The 11,341-nt window shown below is 37.1% G+C and overlaps 1 protein-coding gene across 1 annotated transcript in view; it reads right to left on the reverse strand.

Moving 5' to 3' along the window:
• Positions 1-553: 553 nt before the first annotated feature.
• The window catches only part of gas6 (growth arrest-specific 6), a 38,156-nt gene continuing 27,368 nt past the window's right edge, over positions 554-11,341 (reverse strand). Inside the window, exons 14-15 of the mRNA XM_081361290.1 lie at positions 10,297-10,513; positions 554-1,175 (exon numbers count right to left, since the gene is read on the reverse strand). Of these exons, the coding sequence (XP_081217416.1) occupies positions 1,024-1,175; positions 10,297-10,513 (369 nt within the window). The 3' untranslated portion in view covers positions 554-1,023. The remainder of the gene's footprint in view (positions 1,176-10,296; positions 10,514-11,341) is intronic.

The raw sequence follows: 11,341 nt of genomic DNA on the forward strand, positions 1-11,341 counted from the left end.
AAATATGAATGTAGTTTTTTTCCTTATGTACAAAGGCACTTAAAACTTAAATATCCCAATAGATATGATTATTAATTTATTGTTTTGTTCAAATATTCATGTGGGTTTTTCTTGCACACAAACGATTTTCCCATGTGATTTTGTTTGCAGTATTTGCATAGTCCTCATGTTTTGTCTATTCAGCATATATACAACCACAACAACCACTATTTACCTTATAAACCTCATTTATAATGTCATTGTGTTTTATTTGAAGATAACATTACAGAATGAGAACTTTAAAAAATAAACACCCCAATAGAGGTGGAAGATCTTTTAGGACATCACTGCTGACATCACTTCCTTTCCCTGAAGAAAATGAAATACCCTCACAAAATATTAAGGTTCAGAAGTTGTTTTTTTCAACTGAATATTCTCAAGAAATGTAACTTTTTCTTAAAAAGGGATTTGTGAATCTGAACTGTTGTTTTTCAGTTTTTTTTTGAATCCCGAAAGTATCAGTGTAAAGCTAAGTAACACTAATTACTGCGAGCCACTAAATAAAGGACAAACATTTTCATAATAACAACATCCGGCTTTATTTGTTTTCAACAAGCGTTTCAGTCTCACACACAGAGCGAACATGAACAGAATACAAAACTTCAACAATAAAAACAAGATTAAAAAACTCAAACGCGGGACTAGAAAAACAACTCAAACCAGTGAATGAAACGATGATGATGATGATGATGATGATGAAGTTGAGCACCTACATCGAGGCCTGAAGGCCTTTATTGATGAGCTTGGCTGTTTTTAAATCGTCCTCCTCTAAAAGCATTTTACAGTGGCATATGTACAGATACAGTATTTTCCAGCACACTCTCAGTAGCTTGTGTTCGATTGGTCTAATGTAAGCGTGTCAGTGAGTAATAATACATCAATATGGCTGTGCTATATGTGCGTGACGCGATTGTGACGAGGATCAGATCCTGATTAAGCGGATCCTCTCGCGGTCGAAAGCACTTCGATGGCGTTTGGTTTCTGTTATTGCTCCGTGTTCACCAGAGGACAGGAGTGAGAGCGGATGTCGTTGTGCTTGTGTTGGGCTTCGTCCACATCCATCATCTGACCGTTCACTCGCACGTCCATGCATCCCGTGAAGAAGGCCGACACCGGGGTGGACACCAGAGAAACATCTGCACCAGAAAACACCATTAGCACTGTAAAGCTGCTGTGAAACAATCTATATTGTTAAAAGCGCTGTATACATTAAGGGGACTTGACAAGATGGTCAAATCAGTATATACAGTCAAACCAAACATTACTCAGACTCCAGATATCATTTTCCATATGTTTTCACTAGTGTGATCAGGACACTATAGTTCATTTCTGTAAGTGAGGAGAGCAGAATACAGTAAACTGTGACATATTACACCCAATAACTCTTCATACAGAGACTAAAATGGGAGCAGAAATGATTGGGACACTTTGAGCTGATCATGTTTTGCTGAAGTGTGTTTTCTTTAATTGCTAATGCTCTTTTTACACACAGACTGAACACAATGAAGCATTGCTTGGTGATTGGTTGAGCTAAACTGGTATTATCTAATTGTGTAGTTAAATTTAACAGCTGACAGATATTCAACATAATTCATGTGTGAGACAGTCTAACAGAAGGACGGACAAAACCAGTCAAATATCAGCTGAGTTCATAACTCTGAGTTCTTTATTACCATTTTCTAAACTATAGCGAATAAACTGATAATGTGAGAAATGTTGAAGGAGTCTGAATACATGTTGGTCTGACTGTATAATAAGACTAAAGGCCACATGTGAAGGAACTGCCCAATAAAGAAAGCGGGATTTCACGGGTCACGTTTTAAGATCATTTGCTTTTTAAGATCATTTCTTTGTTGAGCAGGATAAAAAATAGACAAAATCGCATCGGTATATGTTCAATTTTAATATTAAATTCAGAAATAATTGCAAGTACTGGAAAAAAATATAAACACTAAAAACTTATTTTAGTTCTCGAAAATCATGAATTAATTCAATTTTTTTTTAAAGCAAAACACAAACCGACGTGGGAAAAACGTTAATTGCATTGGAATAAAACCTAATGCATGTTTTAGGTGATATAAAACATGATATATTGCAGATTATAAGATAATGTTATACACTGCAAAATTATGTTATGGTATGTGTGCATTAACTAACTAATGTATCTGTCTGATTATTATAATAAACTAAAACAACAACAAATACAGAAACAAATGACACATAACTCCTGTTTATCTGCGAGGACGCGCATCAGCAATTGACACAGTGCTGAGTTAACTCAAAAGGAACTGATGTGAGACTAATATAAGACTGATGCGAGACTGATGTGAGACTAACATAAGACTGAAGTGAGACAAATGAGACTGATGAGAGACTAATATAAGACTGATGTGAGACTAATGAGACTGATGTGAGACTAACATAAGACTGATGTGAGACTAATGAGACTGATGTGAGACTAACATAAGACTAAAGTGAGACTAATGAGAGATGTGAGACTAATGAGACTGATGTGAGACTAATATAAGACTGATCTGAGACTAATATAAGACTGATGTGAGACTAATGAGACTGATGTGAGACTAATGAGACTGATGTGAGACTGATGTGAGACTAATATAAGACTGAAGTGAGACTAATGAGAGATGTGAGACTAATATAAGACTGATGTGAGACTAATATAAGACTGATGTGAGACTAACATAAGACTGAAGTGAGACAAATGAGACTGATGAGAGACTAATATAAGACTGATGTGAGACTAATGAGACTGATGTGAGACTAACATAAGACTGATGTGAGACTAATGAGACTGATGTGAGACTAACATAAGACTAAAGTGAGACTAATGAGAGATGTGAGACTAATGAGACTGATGTGAGACTAATATAAGACTGATGTGAGACTAATATAAGACTGATGTGAGACTAATGAGACTGATGTGAGACTGATGTGAGACTAATATAAGACTGAAGTGAGACTAATGAGAGATGTGAGACTAATATAAGACTGATGTGAGACTAATATAAGACTGATGTGAGACTAATGAGACTGATGTGAGACTAACATAAGACTGATGCGAGACTAACATAAGACTGATGCGAGACAAATGAGACTGATGAGAGACTAATATAAGACTGATGTGAGACTAATGAGACTGATGTGAGACTAACATAAGACTGATGTGAGACTAATGAGACTGATGAGAGACTAATATAAGACTGATGTGAGACTAATGAGAGATGTGAGACTAACATAAGACTGATGTGAGACTAATATAAGACTGATGTGAGACTAATATAAGACTGATGTGAGACTAATGAGACTGATGTGAGACTAACATAAGACTGATGCGAGACTAACATAAGACTGATGCGAGACAAATGAGACTGATGAGAGACTAATATAAGACTGATGTGAGACTAATGAGACTGATGTGAGACTAACATAAGACTGATGTGAGACTAATGAGACTGATGAGAGACTAATATAAGACTGATGTGAGACTAATGAGAGATGTGAGACTAACATAAGACTGATGTGAGACTAATATAAGACTGATGTGAGACTAATATAAGACTGAAGTGAGACTAATGAGAGATGTGAGACTAATGAGACTGATGTGAGACTAATATAAGACTGATGTGAGACTAATGAGACTGATGTGAGACTGATGTGAGACTAATATAAGACTGAAGTGAGACTAATGAGAGATGTAAGACTAATATAAGACTGATGTGAGACTAATATAAGACTGATGTGAGACTAATGAGACTGATGTGAGACTAACATAAGACTGATGCAAAACTAACATAAGACTGAAGTGAGACTAATGAGAGATGTGAGACTAATATAAGACTGATGTGATACTAATATAAGACTGCTGTGAGACTAATGAGACTGATGTGAGACTAACATAAGACCAGAGGTGGGTAGTAACGAAGTACATTTACTTCGTTACATTTACTTGAGTACTTTTTTAGAAAAATTGTACTTTTAAGAGTAGATTTGAATGTGGGTACTTATTACTTTTACTCGAGTACATTTCTAATGAAAAAACTGTACTTTTACTTCGTTACATTGGGCGACGTTCCTCTCGTTACTTTATTTTAATGCAATATGTGTTGTTAAATGCGTAGTTTATTCCAAGCGCGCTGTATCTTTTTTTCTGGACTTGAGCGATGCTCAATTCACAAATGAATGACTCTTTTGAGTCGATTCTGTTCAAAGACTTCATCAAACAAGTTGGCAGATCTGTCTAAATCGGTTCGCGAATCAGTTTGAATGATCTGTTCAGTTCCTTTTTTTTTTTTTTTTTTTTTATTTTGTCTTTTTTTTTATATAGCGCTTTTCACAACACAGGTTGTATCAAAGCAGCTTCACAGTAATAAATTAGAACAATACATCAATGTTTGTTTCTAGTGGAACGTCTACGTTCGGTAATGCTGATCAATAGTATCGTTGATTGATTAATTAAATTAAATATCCCCAAATATCCCCAACTGAGCAAGCCAAAGGCAACAGTGGCAAGGAACCGAAAAACTCCATCAGGTGACCTAATGGAGAAAAAAAAAACCTTGGGAGAACCCGGGCTCAGTCGGGGGCCAGTTCTCCTCTGGCGTTTATGAAGTAGAGACCGGATTTAACTGTAGGATTAAAATATTATATGAATGCCTGGCTGAAGAGATGCGTCTTTAATCTAGTTTTAAACTGGGAGAGCGAGTCTGAGCAACGAACAGTATCCGGAAGACTATTCCAGAGTTTTGGTGCTAAATGTGAAAATGCTTTCCCTCCTTTGGTGGACCTAGATATCCTAGGTATGACCAAAAGCCTCGAATTTAGTGACCTTAAAGAGCGCGATGGATTATAGGGCGATAGAAGATCCGTTAAATAGACTGGAGCTAAGCCGTTTAGGGCTTTATAAGTCAGTAGCAATACCTTGTAATTAATACGGGACTTTATAGGTAACCAATGTAGGGATGATAAAATCGGTGTTATATGATCATATTTTCTTGATCTAGTTAGAACTCTAGCGGCGGCATTTTGGACTAACTGTAGCTTGTTTATTAAGGATGCAGGACAACCGGCTAATAACGCATTACAGTAATCTAGTCTCGAGGTCATGAATGCATGAACTAACTTTTCTGCGTCAGAAACTGATAGCATATTACGTAGCTTAGCAATGTTTCTAAGGTGGAAAAAGGCTGTTCTTGTAACATATGAAATATGATTTTCAAAAGACAGGTTGCAGTCTAATATAACACCCAGGTCTTTTACTGTAGAGGATGAAGTAACAGGACATCCTACTATGTTAAAGTTGTATTGTGAGAGGTTTTGTGGGTGGTTTTTTGAACCGATAAGTAGTACCTCTGTCTTGTCTGGATTTAATAAAAGAAAATTATGCGTCATCCAATCTTTTATATCTTTAACACACTCTGTCAATTTGGATAATTTAGCGTTTTCATCTGGCCGTGATGAAATATAGATTTGAGTGTCATCAGCATAACAATGGAAACTAATTCCATGTTTCCTTATAATATTTCCAAGTGGTAGCATATATATTGAGAATAATAGAGGGCCTAACACAGATCCCTGCGGCACTCCATAGTTTACTGGAGTTATGAAAGATTTTTCTCCATTTAAATAAACAAAATGGTAGCGGTCAGATAAATACGATCTAAACCAGCTTAATGCTTGTCCTTGAACACCAGTATAATTTTGTAGTCGATCTAAGAGTATTGTATGATCTATAGTATCGAACGCAGCACTAAGATCAAGTAAAACTAATATTGAGATACAGCCTTGGTCAGAAGCTAAAAGTAAATCATTTGTGATTTTAACGAGCGCAGTTTCAGTGCTATGATGCGGCCTGAACCCAGACTGAAACTTTTCATAGGTGTCATTTTCTTGTAAGAAAGAGCCCAGTTGAGCGGACACAACTTTTTCTAGTATTTTAGACATAAAAGGTAGATTTGAAATGGGTCTATAATTTACTAGATTATTCGGATCTAATTGTGGTTTCTTAATGAGAGGTTTTATAACTGCCAGTTTAAATGTTTTTGGAACATAACCTAAAGATAAAGACGAGTTAATAATATTGAGGAGAGGCTCTTCCACTACAGGTAACACTTCTTTCAATAGTTTAGTTGGTATGGGATCTAATAAACATGTTGTTGTTTTAGATGAAGTAAAAAGTTTATTTAACTCTTTTTGTTCTATAGTTGTGAAGCACTGTAATTGTTCTTGCGGCGTGATAATTGAGGCTGAATTATAAGGCGCGATTGAGGATTGAACGTTTACAATTGTGGTTCTGATGTTTTCTATTTTCTCAGTGAAGAACTTCATGAAATCATTACTACTAAACTGTAATGGAATACTTTGTTCAGGAGACATCTGTTTATTTGTTAGTCTCGCCACGGTGTTAAATAAGAACTTAGGATTGTTATGGTTGTTTTCTATTAGTTTGCGTAGATGCTCAGCCCTGGCCGCTTTTAGGGCCTTTTTATAACGTGACATACTGTCTTTCCATGCGATTCTAAAGACCTCTAAGTTGGTTTGTTTCCATTTACGCTCTAAATTACGGGTTTCTCTCTTTAGAACACGCGTAGTATTGTTGTACCATGGTGCTTTACTTTTCTCTCTGACCTTTTTTAATCTAATGGGCGCAACAATATCCAATGATCCAGAGAGAATGGTGCTCATAGTGCTAGTTAATTCCTCAAGTTCATCTGTTTGTTTGGGTTCACTGAGCAGCTGAGACAGATCCGATAAGCTGTTTGAAAAATTATCTATGGTGGATGGAAGGATTGTTCTGCCTAATCGATAACGCGGCGCAGCATGATATATTACAGGAGTACGTAATATGCAAGTTACCATGTAATGGTCAGTGACATCGTCACTTTGTGGAATGATATCTATATCGGTTGGATCGGTTCCATGTGATATAATTAAATCGAGTGTATGATTAAATCGATGAGTCGGTCCGGTAATGTTTTGTTTTTCCTGCACGCACTGAATCATCTGAAGCCCTTTCAATTCACACTCGACTCGGAGTCAACAGGAAGATTTAAGCACATCAAGAGCGTTAGATGAAGTGGCAGTGGACCTACAGTAGCTACTAGCTACAGTCAAGTGAGAGCAAATCTTCAAATGCATCAACTTTTTGCCAGCGATAAAGATCTTTATTAGTTGAATATCTTCGTAAGCTGTCTGTGAATGAATGATTCCACAGGACGATATATTCGATTTCATTTCACTCAGGTAATACATTTTACAACCAAACAGATTACTACGCCACGATACTAGAAAGTATGACATTACCCGTTTTTTGGACATATAAATTAATTTACATTAAATAAAGCTACCATTGTTCACAGTTAATGAACACCCGCCATCCCGCGGTAGTTTGTGTGTATTGTTGCGCAGTGGCGTGCGAACTCGACTTGAAAACGAATGCCAACACTGCAGATTAATTTTATTTCGAAATTTTCTAATAATTCAAATGTAGTTGTATAAGTTAATATTATACAAACCAGAGGACAGGCAATGATTTTCGAGCTATACAGATGGCAGAAATAATGCTTATGTCTCTCTTCTGTTTTTGTTGCAAAGATAGCTGATAATAATAGTCATTTAAATAAACAAAATCTAAATATATCATTTTATATATAGCCTACGACTTCAGAGGCAAAAGCCTCTAAGTACCATCTGAAATTTTCTTCTAAAAGAGCATTTTTATCAAGCTTGTATGTTTATGTTCACACTTAAATGGCAATGAAAAGTAGCCTACCTATTAATTGTCATTAAAGTGAAATTACTAACCTTAAATATACGAGCTTGATACAAATGATTGTTTTAGAAGAAAATTTCAGATGGCACTCAGAGGCTTTTGCATCATTAAGTCTTCATATATGTATATTGTTTTGGTTCTTGTTGTTGTGTTTCCTTGCCTTCCTACTATGTAAAGCGACCTTGGGTTTGAGAAAGGCGCTATACAAAATAAACTTATTATATATATATATATATATATATATATATATATATATATATATATATATATATATATATATATATATATATATATATGTATAGCATATATATATATATATATATATATATAGAGAGAGAGAGAGAGAGAGAGAGAGAGAGAGAGGCCTATATGATCCGAAGTAACTAGTTACTCACTACTTGAGTAGTTTTTTCATTGGATACTTTTTTACTCTTACTCAAGTAACTATTAAGATTATTACTTTTACTTTTACTTTGAGTAAATATTTCTATAAGTACTTGTACTTTTACTTGAGTACAGTTTTTGGGTACTCTACCCACCTCTGCATAAGACTGATGTGAGACTAATGAGAGATGTGAGATTAACATTAGACTGATGTGAGACTAATGACAGATGTGAGACTAACATAAGACTGATGTGAGACTAATGAGACTGATGTGAGACTAATGAGACTGATGTTAGACAAATGAGAGATGTGAGACTAATCTAAGACTGATATGAGACTAATGAGAGATGTGAGACTAATATAAGATTGATGTGAGACTAATGAGAGATGTGAGACTAATATAAGACTGATGTGAGACTAATATAAGACTGATGTGAGACTAATGAGAGATGTGAGACTAACATAAGACTGATGTGAGACTAATGAGACTGATGTGAGACTAATGAGACTGATGTTAGACTAATGAGAGATGTGAGACTAATATAAGATTGATGTGAGACTAATGAGAGATGTGAGACTAATATAAGACTGATGTGAGACTAATATAAGACTGATGTGAGACTAATGAGAGATGTGAGACTAATATAAGACTGATATGAGACTAATGAGAGATGTGAGACTAATATAAGACTGATGTGAGACTAATATAAGACTGACTAATATAAGACTAATGTGAGACTAATATAAGACTGAATTGAGACTAATGAGACTGATGTGAGACTAATATAAGACTGATTTGAGACTAATGAGACTGATGTGAGACTAATGAGAGATGTGAGACTAACATAAGACTGATGTGAGACTAATATAAGACTGATGTGAGACTAATATAAGACTGATGTGAGACTAATGAGACTGATGTGAGACAAATGAGAGATGTGAGACTAATATAAGACTGATATGAGACTAATGAGAGATGTGAGACTAACATAAGACTGATGTGAGACTAATGAGCGATGTGAGATTAACATAAGACTGATGTGAGACTAATATAAGACTGATGTGAGACTAGTGAGACTGATGAGACTGATGTGAGACTAATGCAAGACAAATGAGAGATGTGAGACTAATTTAAGACTGATGTGAGACTAATATAAGACTGATATGAGACTAATAAGAGATGTGAGACTAACATAAGACTGATGTGAGACTGATGTGAGACTAATATAAGACTGATGTGAGACTAATATAAGACTGATGTGAGACTGATGTGAGACTAATATAAGACTGATATGAGACTAATAAGAGATGTGAGACTAACATAAGACTGATGTGAGACTAATATAAGACTGATATGAGACTAATAAGAGATGTGAGACTAACATAAGACTGATGTGAGACTAATATAAGACTGATATGAGACTAATAAGAGATGTGAGACTAACATAAGACTGATGTGAGACTGATGTGAGACTAATATAAGACTGATGTGAGACTAATATAAGACTGATGTGAGACTGATGTGAGACTAATATAAGACTGATGTGAGATGAATGAGACTGATTTGAGACTGATAAGAGACTGATAAGAGACTGATGAAACTAATTTGAGACTAATGTGAGTAATTTGAGACTAATGTGAGTAATTTGAGACTAATGTGAGTAATTTGAGACTGAAGTGAGACGAATGAAACCGATTTGAGACTGATGTGAGACTAAGACTGATGTAAGACGAATGAAACTGATTTGAGACTGGGACTGATGTGAGACTGAGACTGATGTGAGACTGAGACTGATGTGAGACTGAGACTGATGTGAGACTGAGACTGATGTAAGACTGATGTGAGACTGATGTAAGACTGATGTAAGACTGATGTAAGACTGATGTGAGACGAATGAAACTGATGTGAGACTGGGACTGATTTGAGACTGGGACTGATGTGAGACTGAGACTGATGTGAGACTGAGACTGATGTGAGACTGATGTGAGACTGATGTAAGACTGATGTAAGACTGATGTGAGACGAATGAAACTGATTTGAGACTGGGACTGATGTGAGACTGAGACTGATGTGAGCCGTTACCTGGGATGCCTCCTATGAAGGTGCTGTATGATGACGTGAGATCGAGAGCGCCGCCTTCATTATCCTCCAGCTCGATCTGAGCGAGACGCCCGTCCACCTCCAGTACAGTTTCAGAACTGTTCCCGAACACCGTCACGTTCACTGTGTGTGTGTGAGCGTCACACAGGTTCACCGGGACACTGGCCACCACCACATCACCGAACGACACCAGCACGTGCTGTAGGGTCAGAGGTCAGACAGAACACCATCATCTCATACTCATACACACACACACACACACACACACACACACACACACACACACACACACACTCAATCACTCTCACACACACTCAAACTCACTCACTCTCACACTCAATCACTCACTCACTCACTCTCACTCTCACACTCACTCTCACTCACACACTGACACACTCACTCTCACACTCACACTCAATCATGCTCACACACACTCACTCTCACACTCTCTCCCTCACACTCTCACACACTCATACTCTCACACTCACACCCTCACTCTCACACTCACTCACTCACTCACTCACTCACTCACTCACTCACACACACTCTCACGCTCACACACTCACTCTCACGCTCACACACTCACTCTCACGCTCACACACTCACTCTCACTCTCACACACTCACTCTCTCACACTCTCACTCTCACACACACACTCACTCTCACTCTCACACTCACTCTCTCACACTCTCTCACTCTCACACTCTCTCACTCTCTCACTCACACTCTCACACTCACTCTCTCACACTCTCTCACTCTCACACACACACACACTCACTCTCTCAATCACACATACTCACTTTCACACACTCACACACTCTCACACTCTCACACTCACACTCTATCACTCACACACTCACTCTCACACAATCACACTCACTCACTCACTCTCACTCACTCTCACTCACTCTCACTCACTCACTCTCACTCATTCACTCACTCACTCACACTCTCTCACTCTCACACTCTCACACTCACACTCACTCACACTCTCACACTCACACTCACACTCTCACTCTCACTCACT

Source organism: Scardinius erythrophthalmus (genome assembly GCF_964197995.2).
Source record: "Scardinius erythrophthalmus genome assembly, chromosome: 3".
Classification (NCBI taxonomy): Eukaryota; Metazoa; Chordata; class Actinopteri; order Cypriniformes; family Leuciscidae; genus Scardinius; species Scardinius erythrophthalmus.